The following is a 26,139-nucleotide window of genomic DNA, read 5'->3' on the forward strand; positions in this document are numbered from 1 at the left end:
GAAGAAGAGTCTCAACCCAAAACCTCACCTATTCCTTTTTTCCAGAGATGCTGTCTGATCCACAAAGTTACTCCAGCTTTTAGTGTCAATCTTGGACAAACTTAGATTGTTTTAGAGGCTGAGGGGAAGCCTGGTAGAAGTATACAAAATTCTGAGAGGGGAAGACAGTCAGAACCTTTTACCAAGAATGGATAGGTCAAAGACGAGAGGCCATAGCTTTAAAGTCAGAGGAGGAATGTTGAAGAAAGATGTGTGGGATAAGTTTTTTTCCCCCCAAGATGGCGGAAGGAGATATGATAGTGGTATTTAAAGGGCTTTTACATGGGCACATGGATGCGCAGGGAATGGAGGGATATGGAATACATGCAGGAGAGGAGATTACCTTGGCATCATATTCAGGTGCTATTCTGTTCTATGTGTCTCGGGGATCAGTGCTGGGCCCTATGCTGTTTGTGATCTATATTAATGATTTGGCTGAGAATGTACAAGGCATGATTTTGCAGATGACATGAAAGTGGGTGGTATTGTAGATAGCAAAGATAGTTATCAAAAATTGCAGAAGGATCTTGATCAGTTGGGCAGGGTGATCAAGAAGGCATTCGGCACATTGGCCTTCATCAGTCAGAGTATTAGGGTTAAAATGTTACAGTTATATAAAGTGAGGCCACATTTCAAGTAGTGTGTTCAGTTTTGGTCACCCTGTTAAAGAAAAGATGTTAGTAAGTGGAATGGGTACAGAGAAGATTTACAATTATGTTGCCAGGAATCGAGGGTCTGAGCGAAAGGGAGAAGTTGAGCAGGCTAGGAATCTATTCCTTGGAGCGCAGGAGGATGAAGGGTAATCTTATAGAGGTGCATAAAATCCTGAGGGGATTAGAGAGGGTAAATGCATAGGATTAAGGTGAAGGGGGAAAGATTTTATGGGAACCAGAACGGGAACTTTCTTGTTTTATACAAAGGGTGGTGGGTATGTGGAACAAGCTGCCAAAAGAGAAAGTTGAGGCAGGTGCTATCACAATTAAAAAAAAACAGTTGGACAGGCAAATGGATGGGATAGGTTTCGAAGGATATGGGCCAAATGTAAGCATGTGGGACTAGTGTAGATTCTGTGTAGGAGCAAGTTGGGTCAAAGGGCCTGCTTCCACGCTGTATGACTCGATGGCTCTATAACATAGACATAGAACATAAAACAGTTTAGCACAGGAATGGCCTTTTCAGCCCACAATGTTTGTGCTGGATATATATCCCATGATCTATATCCCATATTCCTCACACTTCCATGTGCCGATCTAAAAGCCTCATAAATGCCACTATCGCATAGGCCTACACCACCACCCCTGGCGTCGCTTTCCAGAATCTCACCACTCTGTGTAAAAAAAACTTACCTTGCACATCTCCACTAAACTTTCCCCCTCCTAGCTTAAATTCATCGAATAACTACATGCAGAAAACATTACTCTTTTCAAAAACGGTAAGATAATTGATCCAAGTGCTTTGGAACATCCTGAAACACATGTGTGCTGAAAAACTGTGCTTTTTATTTATTGAAAGCAATGTGTGGAAATGTGAAATTTAAAAAAATATTTTTTTAGAGATGCAGGTAGGCTGACAGTATATCAAGAGAGAAACATTATTAACATTTCAGGTTGGTGGTTTTTTATTGGAACTTATGAAAAATGATCAACCTGAAATGTAACTCATTCTTTCTTCATATATGCTACTTGACCGGGTGAGTATTTTCAGTTTTATTATAATTTATCCTTTCTTCTTTCTGATTTTAAAAAAAATTCTGAATTAAAAAAAAATTCAGACACTTCTATTTCACGATCATTCATTAACTTGCAGAAATGTAAATTAATCTGCTCTTCAGTAACCATCCTTTAACCAGATTTATCACTGTCATAGTCATATACTCAAAGCACAAAAATAGGCCCATTGGCCCAATTCGCCAATGGCGACCAAAATGACCCTGCTGCACTCGTCCCACTTGCCTGCGTTTGACACATATCCCTCTAAACCTTTCCCATCCATGTATCCGTTCAAATGTCTTTTAAATGTTGTTATAGGATCTGCCTCAATTATCTCCTATGGTAGCTTGTTGCATATACCCACCATCCTCTAAGTAAAAAGGTATATCCTCAGGTTCCTATTAAATCTTTCCCCTCGCCCCCCTGCAGGAACTATACATCAGGAGGTGCAACTCCAGACCCAATAAAATCATGGGAGACCCCTTCCACCCCTGCAACGGACTGTTCCAGCTGCTACGGTCAGGCAAACGCCTCCGTTGCCATGCTGTGAGAACGGAGAGGTTGAGAAGGAGTTTCTTCCCAGAGGCCAATCGGACCGTAAACTCCTATCTCACCAGGGACTAACTTTACTGAACGTTTTTCCTTCCGCCCACAATATTTAATATGTAAAAGAATATGTGATTCTGTTTGTAGTTTGTTTGGTTGTTTGTTTGTTTGTTTTTTTGCACAAAGTCCGCGAGCATTGCCACTTTTCATTTCACTGCACATCTCGTATGTGTATGTGACGAATCAACTTGACGACTTGACTCTCACCTTAAGTCTATGTCACCTGGTCCTTGATTCCCCTACTCTGGGTAAAAGACTCGGTGCATCTAGCCCATACATTCCCCTCATGATCTTATACACCTTGGGAAAATTTAGCCTCAGCCTCCTGCACTCCAAGGAATAATGAGCTAGCTTGCTCAGCCTCTTGCTAGTGCTCAGGCCATCAAGTCCTGGCAACATCCTCGTAAATGTTCACTACATTGTTTCCAGCTTTATCTTCTCTGCACACTGACCAGCTTCCACTTAGGTTTAATGCAATTCCTTGGAAATGTTATACTTTATAATGGAATACATTTAGATAATTGCAGCTAAGTATGTGGCTCCAAGTTTTTTTGGTGAAATGTTTTCATTAATGATGAATTAGTTATATACCCACTCAACCACCACATATCTCCACGAATAAAGACAATTGAATGAATCTTGCAGCCAAAGGTAAATCAGTTAAATTTGTAAAAAAAAATACATTCACAGTTGTGATATTACAATTGTTTCCATCTCCTGATCAATGAAGTGCAAAGTGAACAGTAATGCCCAGCAAATAAATGTGCTGGAAGAACTCGGAGGATCACGCAATACCTTTGGAGGTAGAGGGATTGTTGGCATTTCGAATCAAGACTGCATCAGGACTGAGACTGTAAAGGTGGAGAGTTGAGGGGGAGGTGCAGGACAGAAACTGGTAACTGTTTTGTGAATCCAGGGATTTATGGGCAGATGGAGCCAGGTGCAGGATGGGATAGCAATAGAGGCTGCAGACAATGAAAGGCTGCAGATTATGGACACTGGTAAGAAAAGGTGATGAGTGCAACAGGATATGGAAGTGATGATGGGCAGATGGGATCAGGAGAGGGACCCAGTGGGTTGAGCATGTGGATGAAAGACAAATGGAACCAAGTAAGGGGTGGGGAAAGAAACGGAATAACAGGTGGCTGGGAAGAGGGGCAGGTTACCTGAAATTGGAAAATTCAGATGTTTATGCCTTCGAATATAAAGACGGAAATTAAGATGTTCCTCAAGTTTGCGTTTTGCCTCACCATGACAGCGGAGGAGACTGATGACAACGGGTTAGTTTGAGAATGAAAAGGGGAACTATAATGGCTTGACCCATTGATTTCCTCCAGCAGCTCACTTTGTATCAGATTGCCGCATCTGCAGTAACTCCCAGCCACTACTATAGTTGCTCATAACCAATTACCTTAGATTTGTCCTCATTCTCTCTGTATAGTTCGGCCATCTGCTCTTCCATCTCCTCAATTACATCTTTTAGGGTGTCCACTTGGTAGATGAGATTTGATTTATCATTATCTAGTTGTGCATTAGAGACCATAGCTTTTTTATATTTTTCTTCAACTTCAGATAAAGAATCCTGTAAGTTAAAATAATTCATTTTCCAGTGACAGCATGAACGATGTTGGAACCCAACCATGAACAAAAGGAACATGCAGCAATAACGATAAAGTTAACCTGACAATTTTGTGGAAGGCAAGAACACCAACATAATTAGTCAGATAGATTCTCATCATTTCGTCCTTGTAAATCTACAACCAACACACATTAATTAATTCCCCTGTTGTTCCCTCTGTTTTTAATTAGAACGTTTATGCTAAATGCAATGATAATAAACATTAGGATTCTGATGAAGGAACACTGACCTGAAACTTTAACTCTATTTGCCTCCCTGCAAAATGCTGCCTGACTTCATGATAATTTCCAGTATTGTTTTTATTTGGGATAATTTCCTTTTGTAAACAATTGCTCTCTTAAAATTTAAACTCCTAAATGCATGTGAAAATTACACCAGCAAACAGTCCAACAAGTGGCTCGTGCCAAAGCTTAAGAGTTTACAATTCTAAAGTCTAAGGTTTGCTCCAACAAAAGTTCCTGTGCATCTTAGTCACAGAATATACTGGGAACAACACTGAAAAGAATGCATAATTTGGATTCATTTAATATCATCAAATTAAATAGTTTTGAAAATGTTTCTCATGTATTCTTAGCAGTTAGGTATACATTAGAAACCCTCAATCTTCACCCTCTTTGAATGCATTTTTGTCCCTGTCAAGATTTGTTATTATATAAATTTATCAACCTATAAGGCCACACTGGCCACATTTTCCCATATTCCTAATAAAATACAAATGCAGAATTTGACAGCTTACAATAACTCTGAGAAGACAAATAAAAAAAATAGGCCTTCACCATCTGTTAGAAGTTACATTTTCAGTGATATCCTTAAATTGGATTTTCACCTGTCTTATACTTCTCCTGCAGGCAAGTCCCGAAGTATTTTTACTTGCCCATATATTTAATGAAGACTACCAAAACTCAATACTATAACTTTCTTCAACTTCGGTAACATAACATTGAAAATCATGCAGAATGCAGAAAGTAACAAAGCAGGAATTAGAAAATTGGGTGTTGCAGCCACAAGAATAATATTTAGCTCCAAATAACATGTTGAGACCAGCCAAGTTTTCAGAAACAACTTAATATAAGAAAACACTGCTAGGCAGAAGGACCATTGAAACTTTTTCAGAGAAAATATCTCACCAATAATCATGCCATGCAAAAGCACATCATATAAAGAGCTATCAAGTGAAAGATTATTAAATTGAATACAGTCCTTTCAATTTCTATGATGAAACAGATTTTTAATTGATTCTGAAATCAGAATTAAAAATAATGTTCCACAAATATTCTCAGAGCACCACTTTTGAAACTCATCAACTAAAATGTTAGTTCACACTTTTGATTAGTTTGTACATGAATTCTCCCAGTTTTTGACATTTCAGTATCTTCAGATTAAAATACTAACTTTTCCAAATAGCTTAGGGTAGTTAAAAAAATAACTTCTATCTTACCTAAAACAACCATTAATCAGCCAATCATTCAATGTTTAAAGCAGAACTTTGTTTTTTTCCTTTTGTGGAGAAATCTGCATGTAAAAAGACTGCTTCAAGAACTAAAGGGCCTGTCCCACCAGCATGCGACTGCATGCGGCGAGCGCGACCTAACGTGGTCGCTTGAGCCGTACGGCCTCGCGGGGCCGGTCCCACTTCGATCGCCAGAGCTGTATGGAGTTGTGAGGGGCAGGTCCCGACATCGTGCCAGGCTCCGAAAAACTGGCAGTCCAAAAATTCCGCGCGGTAACGGCCTGTCGGCCCGCAGCCGCATTGAGGCCGTACGCAGCACCTCGACGAGCGTACGCAGCATCACGACGCCGTACGCAGCGTCTTGACGGCGTACGCCTAGCGCGTGGAGTTGCACGATGACGTCACTGCCCAGCGTGCCGTTGCGTGATGACGTAATCGCCAGACGCCGTGCGACGTCCAAATTCAGTCGGCCCGCCTCCTGCCCAGCTGATTGGTGAGTATGATGTCGGGACCAGCCACGCACAACTCCAGACGGCTCCACGGTTGGAAGTGGGACTGGCCCTGCGAGGCCGTACGCCTCAAGCCACCACGGTTGGTCGCGCTAGACGCATGCAATCGCATGCTGGTGGGACAGGCCCGTAACTGTGTTGAAAAATCTTAAACTACTTTTGATTCCAGTTGCAACTGAAATTTTCACTTCAACCTCCCGACCATCTTTCCCAATATCTACCCTTATTGAAATTATCAAAAAATATATCACTTCTGGAAGTATAAATGCTTATGTGCAGTAGTATAGATTGAAACCATGCAACAACAAAAAAATCAGCATCGGGACAATGATTAGACTGGCCGAGCGTCCAACATATTTCTGTTGTGCTTTACTTTTCACTGCACATTAGTGTTGATGACTGGAGCTGTGCCAACAAAGATCAGCACAGAAACAGTGAATAAAACATAATGCCCAACAGAAAGACATTGTAGGTAGCTACCTAGTTATTGCTACAGGAACCATTAGTTCCAATTCTGAGTCAGTCATGGAGCTCAACATGACCATGTCGACCAAGATGCCCCATCTACGCTGGCTCACATTCCCCCAAACCTTTCCAACCTCAAATTTGATCTCTCTCTCTCCCCCTCTCTCTCCACTATCACAGCAAAAACATTTTTTTTAAATCAAGAAGTAAAGAGTCAATGGAAATACAGGTGCACAACCTTTTATCCGAAAGCCTTGGGACCAGACACTTCTCGGATTTCGGGATTTTTCGGTTTTCCGAACGGAAGGTTTTTAGCGTAGATTTTAACATGTGGCTCAGTGGTAGAGTGCTCGGCTCGTGGCCGCGAGTTTGCGCCTCGATCCCGGCAGTTACCCGGTCAGGGCCGGCCTTTAGCCGATAGGACCTATTTCTCCCAATTGGGCCCCGCGCCTAAGGGGGCCCCGCGCTAGAGTAATCAAATCAATTGGAGCAAAGATCTTATAGCGCGCAATATGGTCCACTCCTGCGAAATACAATGAACTGACGCGTAGTCCGCACCGGAGCGTAACCTCCGCCATTTCAGTAACCCCGACCCGACTTCAGTTATGCCTCTCGCAGCGTTGCGGGGGAACAGTTTAGGTGTTGTTAAATGTTTTAAATGTTTTTTATCACTTCCTTTTTAAACGGCACATGCCTTGTACTTTTTAAACGGCACATACTGCAGATGCTGATTAAACCGAAGACAGACACAAAAGGCTGGAATAAATCAGCGGATCAGGCTGCATCTCTGATGAGGAATACGTGATAATAGGAGGAAATAGGTGATATTTTGGGTCGACTTTTTCAATAGCTGCCATGAGGGGAGAAGCGCCGGCACCAAGAGCGAGCAAAAGCGTGGACAGACGGACGAAAGCAACGTTCATAGAGCGGCGTTAGTAGACATTTCGGGTCGAGACCCTTCTTCAGACTGATACATAGTCAAGGGAAACGGGAGATATCGGCATATCTTCCATTCACTTGTCCTTAGTACCGTCCATAGCTCTTGCTCCTCTTTCCCATGAGTCAGTCAGAAGAGGGGTCTCGACCCGAAATGTCACCTACAAAGATCTTTGGTCACCTATTCCAACCTATGATCGTTGCTTTTGTCCGTTCTGTCCGCGCGTTCGCTCGCTCTTAGTGCCGGCGTTTCTCCCCTCAGACTCCGCCAAACACACACACACACACACAGCATGTCCGGCAGATCGCTGCGGGCCGAGCGAGAGTAGAGAGGTAGAGGGGGAAGAAAGGGGTAGATGGGGAGAGGGGTGTGAGGGGGAATGGAGAAGGGGGAGGTGCCCTCACGCTCCCGGGGCAGCTCTCCCGTCCCTCTAGTCGCCGTGCTTCACGCACACAGCCCCGGCTCCCGCCCTCCCCCCTCTCTCCAGGAAGACGCGGTGAACAATACACGGAGGGCCGGGCCGGGGGTTGCAGCAACGTTTACAAACCTCGGCCTCAGCTCACGCCCGGACCCAGGCATCCGTTCCCGCCGCTGAACCTCTCCCTCCCTCCCTTCCTTCCCTCCCTCCCTTCCTTCCCTTCTTCTCTCCCTTCTCTCCTTCTCCCCTCAGACTCCGCCAAACAAACACACACACACACACACACACAGCATGTCCGGCAGATCCTTCCTCTCTCTTTTCCCTTCTCTCCCCTCCCTTCGCCGAAACCCTTCCTCAGACTTATAGGGGGGACTGATAGGGCAGTCTAAGGAAGGGTTTCAGCCCGAAGCGTTACCTATTTCCTTCGCTCCATAGATGCTGCTGCACCCGCGGAGTTTCTCCAGCATTTTGTGAATCCCTAGACCTAGTTCAGTGCGCGTCCACCGAGGGTCACCCGGAGAGGTGACCGTGGAACCTCGGTGGACGCTCACTGTACTAGGTCTAGGGATTCCTACTCTCCCGGGCAATATACCCTCCCTTTTTTCCAGGACCGAAAATGTCCGATTTTCGGAGCTTTTCGGTTTCCGGAATTTCGGATAAAAGGTTGTGCACCTGTATATTGAAAATTCATAAAACAAGGATTTATAAATCAAGGAATATCTGGAAACAATTGCTGAAAGTCAAACAAAAATAGATCACAGATCAAGAATTAAACAATTGTTTTCTATTTATAGGTCACATAGCTTTCTTAAATTGTTACTGTTTACTGGCTGATTGGCTATATTAATGTAATTTATATCTTTTTTATTTGCATGTAACTGAATATGAGGTAACGGTTACTTTCAGAAAAAAATACGCATGCCATAAGTATTCACATTCTCTAGCAGTCATTCAAAAAAAGTTAGTCAAATGCCAGATTTCTGCTCCTGTGGGTGTTAAAGGGGTATAGCAGAAATTCCCATTTAGGTAGCCTGAGCAAACAGAAAAACATGCGGGGACATGGCCCTGATACCTTAAGTTCTTTTAATCCCTGCATGTATCGCCCCTCTACATCTTGTATCTGGTCCTTAAGTTCATAGATATCCTGTTGGACACAGGGAACGAGCCAGTGGATGAATGGGAGGGGGAGGATGCAAAAACATGAACTGAACTGCAAAATGTAACATTTTTGAAAGAAGATACACACTGTAATAATGCATTAAATGGACAGGCATTCAAATACAAGTAACTAATTCTATGCATTTTTACAGTTTAATAAACCTTACCCGCATTTCACTAAGTGAAACATCAGGATCCAGAATACTGCTCATATCTCCACTGCCTCTCCGTGAGGAGGGTCCCCCAAGTGAGGCCAATGTGGCTGCTGACAAGCCTGAAACAGCATTTCGAGATGCTGGCTAATAAATGAATAAAGAGAAAAGAAAGTGTTGAATAGTTGGGATTTGCCAAATTCTTATCTACTGATAACCTATCATAGAAACATAGAAAATAGGTGCAGGAGTAGGCCATTCGGCCGTTCGAGCCTGCACCGCCATTCAATATGATCATGGCTGATCATCCAACTCAGTATCCTGTACCTGCCTTCTCTCCATACCCCCTGATCCCTTTAACCACAAGGGCCACATCTAACTCCCTCTTAAATATAGCCAATGAACTAGCCTCAACTACCTTCTGCGGCAGAGAATTCCAGAGATTCACCACTCTCTGTGTGAAAAAAGTTTTCCTCATCTCGGTCCTAAAAGATTTCCCCCTTATCCTTAAACTGTGACCCCTTGTTCTGGACTTCCCCAACATCGGGAACAATCTTCCTGCATCTAGCCTGTCCAACCCCTTAGGAATTTTGTAAGTTTCTATAAGATCCCCCCTCAATCTTCTAAATTCTAGCGAGTACAAACCGAGTCTATCCAGTCTTACTTCATATGAAAGTCCTGACATCCCAGGAATCAGTCTGGTGAACCTTCTCTGTACTCCCTCTATGGCAAGAATATCTTTCCTCAGATTAGGAGACCAAAACTAAACTATCTAAACTATCTATAACTCTTAAAAAGGTAATTTTTCACACAGATTCCCTCGCTGTGATCAGATATTGGTCATGCCATCTGTGACTCAGTGAACAGAGCTTGACCAGTAGAATACAGAATAAAAATGGTAACATGGACATCTTATCTGAGCTGCCTATTCTTTATATTCAGATTAGTTCAGAGCTACAGCATAGAAACAGCCCCTTCAGCCCACCAAGTCCATGCAGTTCACACTAATTCTATGTTACTGAAGGAGTGCTGCACTGCCAGAGGTTCTATCTTTAACCCACTCAGTTAAACCACTGTAAAAAATATAGATGGCACAAAGAATGACTAAACAATGCAAGTTTTTTATGTAATATTTATCCCGCATCCAATATAACAAACACAGATTACCTCAATTACACCATTGTATGCTGCTTCTAACTGTGTGGAACTTTATTACTGTTATTTATATATTAGAACAGTAGACAATAAATCATTTCAAAATATATAGGTCATGGGAAGGGCACAGATAAAACAATCAACAATTGTTTTGAACAATAATCCAGAGATATAATACAGAATCATCTAAAATGTTTCTAAAACTGCAGTATAGATAGTGATTTCAAGATAAATGACTGATTTATTTAATAAATCTTTATTTAATGATTAATTAAAAAATTATTAATGAACCTTGGGAGATCATTTATTTTGAGTGATTTCCCCCCCCCCCCCCCCCAATAAATTTGATTAAAAACTATGTCCAGATTTTAACAAGTTTCTTTGTCCTTGGAGCTACCAACCAAAATTAATATTATATATTTCTGTAAAACACAAAGTGCTTAAGCTGGTGGGATCTCTTCTGGGGCAGAGGTGACATGTACAAGAAGGATAGGTTGCAATTGATTTGGAGTGAACCAATACCCTGGCAGGCAGGTTTGTTCGTGCTACACGGGTGAGTTTAAACTACATTCGCAAGGAGGCAGGACACATTGCAGTACTGAGACAGGTGAAAGGCTGTTAATCGGTGTGGATGGTGATAAAAGAAGTTCAGTGGACAGAATAGGCAGGAGCATGGCAGGGAGAGAGGAAGGCTGTTGGATTGAATTGTACTTATTTTAACGCGGGAGGCCTAACGGGTTAGGTCAGGGGTCATCAACCTTGTTCTGCATTGGGGCCAGGTGGCATGTCTGTGAGCGGATGGCTGGCCACATCTATCACGTGTTCACATAGATCCCGCCCCAGATGGCAGACATCAAATCACGTGTTCACATGGATCCCGCCCCTTCGAGGATGCCCCTTCGAGCACTGGCCCCTAGTTACGGGTGTTCACGAACATGGCGTACCTACAGACCATTGCCTTGGTTCTGTCCTGAAGGCGTTGGCTCAAATACTCGCACTCACTCATCCCCGCCCTATTGACAACCTCGATCCCGACAGCTGTACCTGCATGCTTACTTTCAGTGACTGATGAACTAGAAGCCCAAGATCCCATTGTACTTCCCCTTTTCCCAACTTGACACCATCTAGATCAAGGAAACTGTTTTTGCCACCAAAGTGGATAACCTCACATTTATCCACATTAAACTGCATCTGCCATGCATCTATCTGCCCACTCACCAAACCTGTCCAAGTCACCTTGCATCCTCATACCATCCTCCTCACAGTTCACACTGCCACCCAGCTTTGTGTCATCTGCAAATTTGCTAATGTTACTTTTAATCCCATCATCCAAATCATTAATATATATTGTAAATAGCTGCGGTCCCAGCACCGAGCCTTGCGGTACCCCTCTAGTCACTGCCTGCCATTCGGAAAGGGACCCATTAATTCCTACCCTTTGTTTCCAGTCTGCCAACCAATTTTCTATCCATGTCAGCACCCTACCCCCAATACCATGTGCTCTAATTTTTCCCACCAATGTCCTATGTGGGACCTTATCAAATGCTTTCTGAAAGTCCAGGTACACTACATCCACTGGCTCTCCCTTGTCCATTATCCTGGTTACATCCTCAAACAATTCCAGAGGATTAGTCAAGCATGATCTCCCCTTCGTAAATCTATGCTGACTCGGAACGATCCTGCTACTGCTATCCAAATGTGCCGCTATTTCATCTTTTATTATTGACTCCTACATCTTCCTCACCACCGACGTCAGGCTAACTGGTCTATAATTCCCTGTTTTCTCTCTGCCATCTTTTTTAAAGAGTGGGACAACATTAGCTACCCTCCAATCCACAGGAACTGATCCTGAATCGATAGAACATTGGAAAATGATCACCAGTGCGTCCACGATTTCTGGAGCCACTTCCTTAAGTACCCTGGGATGAAGGCCAACAGGCCCTGAGGATTTATCAGCCTTCAGTCCCATCAGTCTATCCAACTCCATTTCCTGCCTAATGTGAATCTCCTTCAGTTCCTCCATCACCCTAGATCCTCTGGCCACTAGTACATCTGCAAGAGTGTTTGTGTCTTCCTCAGTGAAGGACGGATCCAAAGTACCTGTCAACTCATCTGCTATTTCCTAGTTCCCCATAATAAATTCACCCTTTTCAGTCTTCAAGGGTCCAACTTTGGCCTTAACTAGTTTTTTCCTCTTCACATACCTAAAGAAGCTTTTACTATCCTCCTTTATATTCATGGCTAGCTTACCTTCGTACCTCATCTTTTCTCCCCGTATTGCCTTTTTAGTTATCTTCTGTTGCTCTTTAAAAGTTACCCAATCCTCTGGCTTCCCGCTCATCTTGGCTATGTTATACTATTTTATTTTTATACTCTCCCTCACTTCCCTTGTCAGCCACAGTCACCCCTTAATCCCTTTGGAATCTTTCTTCCTCTTTGGAATGCACCTTTTGTATTATTCCCAGAAATACTTGCCATTGTTTTTTCCCTGTCATCCCTGCTAGTGTATCTTTCCAGTCAACTTTGGCCAATTCCTCCCTCATGGCTTCATAGTCCCCTTTGCTCAACTGTATTACTGACACCTCCAATTTACCCTTCTCCCTGTAAAATTGTAGATTAAAGCTAGATTAAAACTACCTCCTAATGGTTCCTTTACCTCGAGTTCCCTTATCAAATCCGGTTCATTACACAACACTAAATCCAGAATTACCTTTTCCCTGGTATGCTCCAGTACAATCTACTCTAAGAATCCATCACGGAGGCACTCCACAAACTCCCTTTCTTAGGGTCCAGTTCCAACCTGAATGGTTGATAGAATTTAATGCTGAACGATGCAAGATCTATTTTGGGAATTCTAACATGGGCAGGACCTACACAGTGAATGTAGGGCTCCGGGTAGTGTTGTAGAGCAGTGGGATCTAGTAGTGCAGGTGCATAGCTCGCTGACGGTAGAGTCGCAGGTAAATCGGGTAGTCAAAAAGGCTTTTGGCACATTGGCCTTCATCAGCCAGAGTATTGAGTATAGAAGTTAGGAGGTCATGTTGCAACTGTATAAGACGTTGGTGAGGCCACATTTAGAGTATTGTATTCAGTTCTGGGCACCATATTGTAGGAAAGATGGTGTCAAGCTGGAAAGGGTAGTGAGAAGCGGTTGCCAGGACTCAAGAGTCTGAGCTGTAGCGAGAGATTGAATAGGCTGGGACTCTATTCCTTGGAGCACAGGAGGATGAGGGGTGATCTTATAGAGGTGTATAAAATGATGAGAGGAATAGATCGGGTAGATGCATAGTCTCTTGCCCAGAGTAGGGGAATCGAGGACCAGATGACATAAGTTTAAGGTGAAGGGAAAACAATTTAATGGGAATCTGAGGGGTAACTTTTTCAACCAAAGGGTGGTGGCATATGGAACAAGCTGCCAGAGGAGGTAATTGAGGCAGGGATTACCACAATGTTTCAGAAACAATTAGACAGGTGCATGCATTGGACAGGTTTAGAGGGATATGGGCCAAATGCAGGCAGGTGGAAGTAGTGTAGCTGGGACACGTTGGCCGGTGTGGGCAAGTTGGGTCTAATGACCTGTTTCCATGCTGTATCATTAAATCATTGAATCATTAAGATGGGCGATAGAGGAATAAATTACCTAATACTGTAGAATTCAATGTTCCTACCATTGGGTTTTAAGCTACCAAGCGGAATATGAAGTGTTGCTCCTCCAGTTTGCATGTGGCCTCATTCTGGCAAAGGAGGTGGCCCTGGACAGAAAGTTTGGTATGGGAATAGGGAGGGAAGTTAAAATGGTTGTCAACCGAAGGATCAAGCAGGCCGAGCACAAGTGCGCATTGAACTGATCACTTAGTCTAAGCTTGGTCTTGCCAATGTAAGGAAGGCCACATGAAAAACACCGTATGCAGCAGATGAGTTTAGAAGAGGTGCATGTGATCCTCTGCCTCACCTGGAAGGGCTGCTGAGATCTCTGGATGGAGATGAGGAAGGAGACAAAGAGTAGGTGTTACATCTCCTGTGGTTGCAGGGGAAAGTACCTAGGGAGGGGCGGATTGGGTGCGAAAGGATGTGACCAAGGAGTTGTGGTAAGGAGTGTAGATGGGAGGATGTGACTAGTGGTGAGATCACATAATAAGTTCACTGTTTAATGAGTGGAAACGTTTGTGTTCTTAGGAGAAGTTCTTAGGCAGGAGAGATGTACTCACGATGAAAAGGGTACACTTTAACAGGAGTGAGACCAGGGAGTTTTGAGAGGGTAAAAAGTAAAATTCAAGGAGATTTGGACAGTTTCATAGGTTAATTGGCCTCTGTAAATTACCCTGAGTGTGTTGGGAGTGGATGCGAAAGTGGGAAAACATAGAACTAGTGTGAACAGATGATCGATGTTTGGCTTTGACTTGGGGCCTGTTTCCATGCTGTTTCTTTAATTAAATAAACTCGGAGAGACTTCTAAGAATATAAAAACGATTAGTAGGGTACTGGTGAATAACACTGGTGAAACACGCTTAAAGAAGTATTCCAGGATACAAGTTTTTCAGAAAAGAAAGGAAGAATGGGTGAGCAAAGACGGGTACAGATTTGAAATTTTAGCCTAAGATGGGACTGAATTATTATTTTTTAAACAAAGGGGTCATGAACTCTTTTCGAGACAGCTGGTGAAATTGAACTATTTAAATCAATCAGAATAGGCACGAGAAAAATAATTTGTTGGTCTGGAGGGCACAATGGGAGAGATTGGTCTGCTAAGAACTGGCAAAGATTCGATGAGCAAAAACAGTGGTGTGAATTGCATCAATTGTAGAATTCAGCTAAAATCAACAGCTAAAATCAATTTCATGCTATTTATTAAAGGTATAATTGAATCTAATGCATTATAATTGTGCAAATTGTGCAAATAATACCTTAATTATCCAAAAGCACTTTCAATATTTTAATTTTAGAAAACTACATTTTTCTGTAAATTTCTGTTAACTTTGAACATAACTCTAAGGCATCTTTAGAGCATGAACTATTTTTTTCCAACGGCAATAAGCTAACAATCTCATCAATGGAACACAGAGACTTTTACTGATTGTTACTCACTCGGGAAAATGATTCTGTCTTCTCATCCAACTGTAAAAAAAATAATATATATATATATATAAATACTCCAGCAAAATTGCATAACAATAATCATATCAAACGATCAAATTTACATGAAATGACATCAGAAAAATAAGTTCAACACAAAGGTAAAATGAAGATTCCTCTGAATTCTTTCTCTGGAACATCAGAGGTTAAGGAGGACTTGATTAACATATATAAAATTGTGAGAGGCACAGACAGGATGAACAGTCATCGTCATACAGTTTGGAAACAGGTCCTTCGGCCAAATATTGCCCTCACCGACCAACATGTTCCATCTACACAAGTCCCACCTGCCTGCGTTTGGCCCATATCCCCCTAAACCAGTCCTATCCACGTACAGTGTCCTCCATAATGTTTGGGACACAGACCCATCATTTATTTATTTGCCTCTGTCCTCCACAATCTGAGATTTGTAACAGAAAAAAAATCACATGTGGTTAAAGTGCACATTATCAGATTTTAATAAAGGCTATTTTTATACATTTTGCTTTCACCATGTAGAAATTACAGCAGTGTTTCTACATAGTCCCCCCCCCCATTTCAGGGCATCATAATGTTTGGGACACAGCAATGTCATGTACATGAAAGTAGTCATGTTTAGAATTTTGTTGCATATCCTTTGCATGCAATGACTGCTTGAAGTCTGCGATTCATGGATATCACCAGTTGCTGGGTGTCTTCTCTGGTGATGCTCTGCCAGGCCTGTATTGCAGCTATCTCTAACTTATGCTTATTTTGGGGGCTGGTCCCCTTCAGTTTTCTCTTCAGCATATAAAAGCCATGCTCAATTGGGTTCAAATCGGGTAATTGACTTGGCCACTCAAGAATTGACCATTTTTTAGCTTTGGAAAAACTTCTTTGTTGCCTTAGTAGTATGTTTGGGATCATTATCTTGCTGTAGAATGACCCGCCAGCCAATGAGTTTTGAGGCATTTGTTTGAACTTGATCAGATAGGATGTGTCTATACACTTCAGAAATCATTATGCTACTACCATCAGCAGTTGTATCATCAATGAAGATAAGTAAGCCAGTTCCTTCAGCAGCCATACATGCCCAGGCCATAACACCCCCACAACCGTGTTTCACAGATGGGGTGGTATGAGATGATCTTGGAGAGTTCCTTCTCTCCTCAATACTTTGCACTTGCCATCACTCAGATATAAGTTAATCTTTGTCTCATCTGTCCACAAGACCTTTTTCCAGAACTGTGGGTGCTCTTTTAAGTACTTCTTGACAAACTGTAACCCGGCCATCCTATTTTTGCAGCTAACCAGTGGTTTGCATCTTGCAGTGTAGCCTCTGTATTTCTGTTCATGAAGTCTTCTGCAAATCCACACCCGACTCCTGAAGAGTTTTTCTAATCTGTCAGACAGGTGTATGGGGATTTTTCTTTATTATAGAGAGAATTCTTCTGTCATCAGCTGTGGAAGTCTTCTTTGTGATTAGTAAGATCTTTCTTCTTAATGATGTTCCAAACAGTTGATTTTGGTGAGCCGAAGGTTTGGCTGATGTCTCTAACAGTTTTATTCTTGTTTCATAATGGCTTCTTTGACTTTCATTGGCACAACTTTGGTCCTCATGTTGATAAACAGCAATAAAATTTCCAAAGGTGATGGAAGGACGGGAGGAAAGACTAGATGCTGAGAGTTCTCTTATATCTGCTTGAAGGAGGCAATTAAAACACCTGAGCATTTACAAAGACCTGTGAAGCCATGTGTCCCAAACATTATGGTGCCCTGAAGGAAAAAATATGGGGGGGGGGGGGCACGGACGGGACTATGTATAAACACAGCTGTAATTTCTACATGGTGAAACCAAAATGTATAAAAATACCCCTATACCCTTTAATAAAATCTGACAATGTGCACTTTAACCACATGTGATTTTTTTTCTATTACAAATCTCAAATTGTGGAATAGAGGCAAATAAATAAATGATGGGTCTTTGATAAATGATGGGAGGGCACTAATAAATAAATGATGGGAGGGCACTAATTTGAAATTTCATTAATTTCAAAAATCTAATTTTCCCTCATGAACACTGGACTAGAAAAGGTGAATGTCTTTACATTTTTAATGTTATTATCTCATAATCTACATCATAAAACTCTATAATTTAACGACAAAAAAATGCTAAATCTCTCCAGCAAGATAACCTGGACATTCACTGGGAATATCACATTATATGCATTTGGTTTCAACCTTTGACTCCACGGCCAAAAAGGCCCAACAAAGAATGTATATCCTGCAGCAGCTGAGGAAACACAATCTGCCACAGGCAATGATGATCCAGTTCTATACGGCCATCATAAGAGTCTGTCCTCACCTTCTCCATCATGATCAGGTTTGGCTCAGCCACCAAGCATGACATCTGGAGGCTACAGTGCATCGTTCGATCTGCCGAGAAAGTTGTTGGCTGCAACCTTCCCCCCCATCGACAAACTGTACACTGAAAGGGCCAGGAAGCGAGTAGGTAAGATTATCTCTGACCCCTCTGATCCTGGCCACAAACTGTTTGAAGCACTTCCCTCTGGAAGACGACTCCGGACTGTCAAAGCCGCCACGGCCAGACATAAAAACAACTTTTTTCCACGATCAGTAGCTCTACTCAACAGCCAAAGGTCTGTCGCTTCCTTTTGCTCTGGTATTTTATTTCATTCTTCATGTTTAAATTATAATGTTTTATTCTTAATTGTCTACTGTGTATCGTGTTGTTACTTGCGAGCAAAGCACCAAGGCAAATTCCCTGTATGTATACATACTTGGCTAATAACATTTATTCCATTCAATTCAATAGGATTTACTGCAAAGTTGGAAGATAGGAAGTTCAATGTTCACTCATAAGACCCAAGTATATAAAAATTAAATATAAATTTAAAAAATTAAATATTATGAATGTGATGCATTGTAATGATGTATATCTTTCACAAGAGATGGTAGACCAAGAAACTAAGCATTTCAAGGCACTAATGAACTGTCATCAAAACCTTTATAGTATGATTTATTTAATATATTCAGAAACAGGATGCAAACATGTTTTCAAGCCCAACAAAATCGAGAAGATAATAACTTGGCAACTCTACATCTGTCTGTGCTCTTAGGTAGGGTGCTTCGGGATTCAGACCGAATGAGGATGAAGGTACGTAGATGTACTTCCCAGTTAGGATGATATGGACTTTAAATAAGACCTTAAATAAGGCGGTGTTTCATTACACCTGCATACATATGTTCAGTATTTGTAATCAATTAAGGTGCAATAGAGTAATTGGATCATACAGCATAGAAACAAATCTTTCAGCCGATCATATCCATGCTGACCTAACTATTATAATCCCTTTTATCAGCACTGGTCTGTAGCTTGTTATACCTTTGCAATTCAAGTTCTCATCCAAATACTACTTAAATGATGTGAGTTAACACTTTTGGTTTCCTCTAGTCATCTGACATTTTATCTTGGGCCAGTGAAGTTTGAAATATCTCCACCACGTCCCTTCTAACCACTGCCCTGACTCCCATAGTAGCCTGTTATATATCTCATTGGGTGTTGGGAAATTATCTACCTTTATGCTTGCCAAGACATCTAATACATCCGATCTTTTAATCTTAAATGTGATCCAGATTTCCATCATCCCAATTGATCTCCACCATAATGCCTTTTTACTTCATAAAGGAGAAAGCAATGTCTCCGTCATTCATTTAAGACATTGTTCACGCCTTCTGGCTCCAGGCACACATTGATTGCCCTTTGGTCAATAATGGCCCCATTTATTTCCTAGTTACCCACTTGCTCTTTATATACTTCAAAAATTACATGAGATTTACTTTTATCTTAACTACCAATTATATTTTGTGGCTCCTCTTTGCCCTCTTTATTTAAATATCTCCCTACACGCCACATTCCTGAATTCATTTTTCAGTGCTCTGGTAAAGGGCCTCTACGAGCTAATTCGAGAGTTCTCCCGAGTTTCTCCTGATTCGAACTCGGAGAATTAAGGTAATAGTCGCTCGTAGGTACTCAGGGCTCTTGTGGACATTTTTCAACATGTTGAAAAATCTTCACGAGTCTTCATGAGCTTACCGCGTTTCCCGAGTACCTGCCGTTAGCGTTATGAGCCGCTAAGAGACGTCCCGAGCACCGACGTACCCGCTACGTACATTCTACATGCTTACCACGAGTTTGATTTTTTTTTTTAACTCGGGAGAGCTCTTGAATTACCTCATACAGTGGGACAGGCCCTTGATCATCAGGAGGCAATGTTTCAGCAGCAAATGAGGCTCAGTTTGCATATTCTGCCATTACCCATTCATCCTGCGATCGCACTGCCATTCTTTGAGAGGATGGGCAGCAGCCACTCAGCTTTCTAACTATGCACTTTAACAATCATTAATGCTTCAGATAATCAGAGAAAATTATGTCAGAGAAATAAAAATTATGACTATTGTTTGCCTTTGCAGCCTCCAGATCAAGAATATCTATTCAAATAAATGAGCTTCCTTCCTATGATAAAATAAGTCGAGCGACTGAGTGGAGTGACAGGTACACCAGGCCCTATCACTGGCTCAGAGTGGACTCAGAGTGGGTTGTATATTTCCAGAACATGCTTACCTAAAAGCTGAACAACAACTTATCTTGTTACCCACGCCAAAAGCCAGTAATGATATAGGGTAATGATTGTGCCGAATATGAAGGGAAATAACTGTAGCGACTCATATAACAACAAAAACAAAATATTCAAAGTGTTGACAAAAGTCAAATATCTGAGAAAATTATAAAGTTCAAATGGTGCAGGAAAACTTACAAAATCACATGGCATGCATGACAATGACAATGAGTGCAAAATGTCATTGTCATTGCCAACTAAAAGTGCAAAATGTCAATATTGGCCACAATGTAAGGGAGAATATGCCCACGAGTATGCAGTCTAGTTTTCTTCCAAAGTTTTCCAGTATTGTTTAAAGTTGAACAAAATATGCATTGCTTACTTATGCTTGGTTTGAATTAATATGCACAGCATACAGTTTTAAAATGATAACCTCATCATAATATTACTCAAAAATAAAACAGACAGTCAATAGCAAAGATTATAGAGGAGCTCTATAATCTTTGGTCAATACTTCAGAGAACACTGAGTAACGTACTAATATGTATCAATAATATAAACGGCTTAGTCACAAGACACAAGTCTGTGAATGGCTGGTTAAGCATGGTATGTTTGCCTTCATCGCTTGGAGCATTGAATCCAAGAGTCCGGAAGTCATGATGCATCCCTATAGGACTTTGGTTAGGCCGCATTTCGAGTAATGCATGCAGTTCTAGTCGCCCCATTACAGGAAATATGTGGAGGCTTTAGAGAGGATGCAGAGGAGATTTACCAGAATGGTGCCTGGATTAGACGTTTCACCTAAAGGGAGAGGTTGCATAATAATAATAATAATAATAAATTTTATTTATGGGCGCCTTTCAAGAGTCTCAAGGACACCTTACAAAAATTGAGCATGTAGGGGAAAAACATGTAAGGGGAATGAAATAAATAGTAGAGACATGACTAGTACACAAAGTAAAGACAGAATTCAATACAAAACACAGTATGAGGCAATTAATGCACAGATGAAAAGGGACGGGGACGTGGGGCTAAGGATGGGCAGAGGTGAAGAGATGGGTCTTGAGGCGGGACTGGAAGATGGTGAGGGACACGGAATTGCGGATCAGTTGGGGGAGGGAGTTCCAGAGCCTGGGAGCTGCCCTGGAGAAGGCTCTGTCCCCAAAACTGCGGAGGTTGGACTTGTGGATGGAGAGGAGACCGGCTGATGTAGGATCTGAGGGACCGTGAGGGTTGGCAGGGGGAGAGGAGGTCAGTGAGATATGGGGGGGCCAGATGGTGGAGGGCTTTGTAGGTGAGGACCAGGCATAGACTTGGATTGTTTTCTCTGGAACATTGGAGATTGAGTGGAGACGATAGAAATATATAAAATTATGAGAGACACTGGTAGTATAGACAGTTAGAATCTTTTTCCCAGGGTGGAAATGTCCAACATTAGAGGACATCGCTACAGGGTGAGAGGGGCAAAGTTTCATGTAGTTGAGCGGGGCACGACACAGGAGTGGTGGGGGCCTGGAATTCACTGCCAGGGGTGGTGGTGGAAGCAGATACGATAGTGGTGTTTAAGAGGCTTTTGGATAGGCACATGGAATTGTGGGGAATACAAGGATACAGATCATGTACAGGCAGACAAGATCAGTTTAACTTGGCATCATGTTCGGCACCAACATTGTGGGCAGAAGGGCCCATTCCTGTGCTGTATTGTTCTATGCTCAATGTATGTAAATGTACACAGGGACAGGTCACTTCTAATAATCAGCTCCAAACCACACATCACAGATGTGCTCACTCACACTAGAAAGATCTGGGACAGTAAGATCATCAAAGTCGGAGATCACACTTCCCCTGCGGCTTGAACGACTAAAATAGGCAGCTGTTGATCCACTCTGATCAGAAAAATCAGGTGACTGCAGAGGAAGAGGAAAAGTAAAGAGGAATAAATAACAGAGTATATGAAACAACACAAATGTCATCAAGGTGAAATATTTTTCAGATTCCTGGATTATGGAAATAATGTTTGGATACCAGAGTAATGGTTGCCATTGTCAATTATCCAAGATCTCTGGACCAGTTGCATTTATTTACACTAAATGTCATAGGATGACAGAAAATCTATTTTTTAAAGAAAAATGTCTGCGTGTTCAGCAATTTTCTAAGCAATGTATCGTTTTGCCTCCAGCTGGTCAATTGACAGCTCAGAGTGATGCAAAATGTGCCTTTAATAGGTGCACCCAGCAATAAGTAATACTTGCACATCCCACTTGTGATGGAGTTTGAAGCTCTGCCTCATGCTGCACTCAGGCCTATATCAGATGTGCACCCTGGGCAACTGCTGGATACTTAATGAAATGGCATGCAATCACACTAGTCTGCATTCAGTCATTAGTTGGCACACACATTACATCAATTTTTCACATGCAAACGTATTTCTAACTTACTATTTTTCAATAATATTTTCCTCAGATGAAAACAAAAATACCATGCTACCAATAAAAAATATTATTACCTGTTTAACTGCTGATGAACTGTTTGTGGAACCTTATTATTATGAATATTTTTTTTTTAAATAAAAAACTTTATGCCTTTTAAAAAAAGACCTTAGTTGGAGATCATGAAAGGGACTACATAATTATCCAAGATGTTCACTACAGATCCCAAGAGAAAATTTATTAAAATTTGGGGCAGCACGGTAGAACAGTTGTAGGGCAGCTGCTTCACAGCATCATAGAACCAGCTTCGATCCTGACCACGAATGCTCTCTGTACGGTGTTTGGACATTCTCCGTGACCGCGTGGGTTTTCCCTGGGTGCTCCGGTTTCCTCCCACATTCCAAAGACATGCATGTTTGTAGGTTCATTGGCTTATGTAAATTGCCCCGAGTGTGTAGGATGTGAAAGTCCAATAACATAGAACTAATGTACAGGTCGGCGCGGACTTGGTGGGGCGAAGAGCCTGTTTCTACACTGTATCTCTAAACTAAATGGTTGACTGGTTTCACAATTGTATTTTTACACTTTGACAATTATAGAGAACTGCTAATATACCAGCAGCATTAACTTTCTCCCTCGATATTTAGTGAAGGATTAGTCTTGATCTACTGCCTTTGCCTTTTTCTGATCTCCTGTTTCCTTCAGCCAGCATGGTAAATAGCAAAAAAATGAGCAGATATACAGTTGTCTCGAATATTACTACATGACTCTACACAATTCACCGTATCTCATCAGCAAGCTTCAGATTATTGGATGAATAATTCCATGAAGGAACAGTTAATAAAAACTTGCTCAATAAATGAGCTAATCAGCAAGTACATAATAGTATTTTAATATTTAATTTAATATTTTAATCAATTAACCTACTCAATTGCTCCAAGAGGGTGTCTATTAATCATTTCTATTTTTCTACTATAAGGTTTGCCTATATTTTGGTTTACTGTTCAGATTTTAAAGAGTTTTATACAAAATTGAAACTGCCTGGTCTCTTTATAGATACTGAAAAGCATTTTTGGTCTTTTCTCATTTCTTTTATATACGGCTCTGTAACAAGAGATTACAATGAATTGCCATCTTAAAAGCAGCAGACTTCATGCACCACTACTTTGCCTAATGCAACAATTCTTACCAGCCATGTTGTTTATAAAAATGAAACATAACCACAAGCTCCAACCATAGAATGCACTTCCACATGCATGAAAAGAGCTCACCATATTGTCACAATGCTCCTGGCTATCTTGGGACATGGTGCTCAATGTTTCATCATCTGAATTCTACAAACAATTTAGGTAAACAAAATATAAAGCCAGTCTTGATGACCATAATGTCAATTCATTACACAGTAAGATACTCGTCCTGTTTCAAAAAGCATCTTAACAGGTCTTTTCTCATAAAAGTACAAATTTTCCACACGACCATGCAAATGAAATAAGTCTTTAATTTAAAAATGCAGTTCTAGAAGTCATTTAATTCCAATGGAAAGCACTATATTAGGGGACCAAATTTGGGTCTCCTAAAGATGAAACGAGCATAGTTGATCATGGACAGTAAGGAAATAACAGAGGAATGAAACTACATGTTGGTCTGCCCAGCCAGAAGACAAATATCTCTCCCAAAAATGTTGGAGAACCAAGAGTCCCACAACAAAAGAAATGGAAGCAAGAGTAGGACGTTCAGCCTGATCCTCTACTCGTTCACTTTCACTTCAATAGTAAATGTGACCCCACTATTTAAGGCAGAAGGGAAGAGATTGACAATAGAGGTTGAAAAAAAAAATGCTGCCATCTATAATAAAATATGTGATATCAAGAAGTTATTTGATGACTTATGCAGCACATTTGCATAAAGCATAAACAAGGAACTGCAGGTGCTAGTTAACAAAAAGAGACAAAGTTCTGGAGTAACTCAGTGGGTCAGGCAGCATCTCTGGAGAACATGGAAACCAGGAAGGGGGTCTCAAAAAGGGTCCCGACCCAAAACATCACCCATCCCTGTTCTCCAGAGATGCCGCCTGACCCTCTGAGTTACTCCAGCATTTTCTATCAGTACATTTGCATTCTTGGAAGACCCAATGAGATCTCAGGTGGCTGGTGAAATTGGAGCACTAGACCTTGAATTCTGAAATGTATTAAGTGAGATCTGAATTGAGCATGAAAGTGGACAAAGTAGTGGATCTGCCATGATCCTATTGAATGCCAAAGGTTACTCAATGGTTTCTTCCTGCTCCTACTATTTACTGTATGTTCTGAAAACCTTACACAGCTCAACTCAATCAAGTAGTTTCCAAAAGTGTAATTTTTACCATTCACTATCTATTTATAGATTTATATTTAAGTAGATGTCTGCTGCAACATCTTATTCTTTTTTGTTACACTTTTAATCAATAACCATGCATAAATTGGAAATGATTCATCATGCTTGGACACGATTCTTACCCATGGGCTATTATGCATTGAGCTTGCTTGGGAAGCAAAGCTGCTTCCAGTTGGCTGTGGAAAAAGCCAACATTTAAGAAATTATGCCACTGTTTAGTAAGTTATTTCCTTTAAATGTGTCATGTACTCAATACAGGAAACTTACAGTTCTTGAGTTATATCTCCAATCACGACTGTGAAGTCCCTCATCATTCAATGATGCCTACAAATATAGATTATGGGCAAATATTTAGCTATCAGAGAAATATGCTTCAACTTGGAAGCAGCCAAACTGATAGCATAATAGCCACTAATTCTGTTTACACACAAGTAAACATCCTTACAAACTTTAAATGAGCCAAATGTTTCACCAAACATTCCAAAACTTCAGGCTTAAGACCCATCCATATTCTGATAAAAAGTTAATTAACAAACAGCAGAATATTGTTTACACATTCTGTTTTAGCTTAACGTAAGTAGTATTTTGATTTTTGTATGTTACGATAAATAAATACAAAGTCATTTTACTGTTTTATTGCACCATTTAAGACCGTTTCCTATCAGGTTCATTTTATCCTTTGTAAATGAGCATGGATTTACTAAGGTAGACAAAAATGCTGGAGAAACTCAGCGGGTGAGGCAGCATCTTATGGAGGGAAGGAAAAGGTGGCGTTTTGGGTTGAGACCCTTCTTCAGACTGATGTGGGGATGGGGGGGAAGAGGGAAAGAAGAAAGGAAGAGGCGGAGACAGTGGGCTGTGGGAGATCTGGGAAGGGGAGGGGAAGGAGGGAGAAAGCAAGGACTACCTGAAATTGGAGAAGTCAATGTTCAAACCGCTGTGGTGTAAACCACCCAAGCGAAATATGAGGCGCTGCTCCTCCAATTTGTGGTGGGACTCACTCTGGCCATGGAGGAGGCCCAGGACAGAAAGGGAAGGGGAGTTGAAGTGCCGAGCCACCGGGAGATCAGGTTTCTTAATGCGAACTGTGCGGAGGTATTGGGCGAAGCGATCGCCAAGCCTGTGCTTGGTCTCACCGATGTAGAGCAGTTGACACCTAGAGCAGCGGATGCAATAGATGAGGTTGGAGGAGGTGCAGGTGAACCTTTGCCTCACCTGGAAAGATTGCTTGGGTCCTTGGATGGAGTCGAGGGGGGAGGTAAAGCAACAAGTGTAACATTTCCTGCGGTTGCAAGGGAAAGTACCAGGGGAGGGGGTGGTTTGGGTAGGAAGGGATGAATTGACTAGGGAGTTACGGAGGAAGCGGTCT

The 26,139-nt window shown here is 41.6% G+C and overlaps 1 protein-coding gene across 32 annotated transcripts in view; it reads right to left on the bottom strand.

Annotated features, from left to right (window-relative positions):
* lrrfip2 (LRR binding FLII interacting protein 2) overlaps positions 1–26,139 on the bottom strand; it is a 95,773-nt gene that overhangs the window by 31,184 nt on the left and 38,450 nt on the right. For 10 of the 32 annotated variants that reach the window (XM_033020222.1, XM_033020221.1, XM_033020226.1 and 7 more), the window contains 8 exons: positions 25,038–25,094; positions 24,893–24,946; positions 23,669–23,731; positions 21,762–21,875; positions 15,323–15,352; positions 9,098–9,229; positions 8,845–8,916; positions 3,766–3,936 (listed from right to left, as the gene is read on the bottom strand). In XM_033020222.1, the coding sequence (XP_032876113.1) occupies positions 3,766–3,936; positions 8,845–8,916; positions 9,098–9,229; positions 15,323–15,352; positions 21,762–21,875; positions 23,669–23,731; positions 24,893–24,946; positions 25,038–25,094 (693 nt within the window). The remainder of the gene's footprint in view (positions 1–3,765; positions 3,937–8,844; positions 8,917–9,097; positions 9,230–15,322; positions 15,353–21,761; positions 21,876–23,668; positions 23,732–24,892; positions 24,947–25,037; positions 25,095–26,139) is intronic. The other 22 variants (XM_033020252.1, XM_033020249.1, XM_033020246.1 and 19 more) reach the window with 8 other exon arrangements.

The sequence above is a fragment of the Amblyraja radiata genome, chromosome 4 (assembly GCF_010909765.2).
Source record: "Amblyraja radiata isolate CabotCenter1 chromosome 4, sAmbRad1.1.pri, whole genome shotgun sequence".
Taxonomy (NCBI): domain Eukaryota; kingdom Metazoa; phylum Chordata; class Chondrichthyes; order Rajiformes; family Rajidae; genus Amblyraja; species Amblyraja radiata.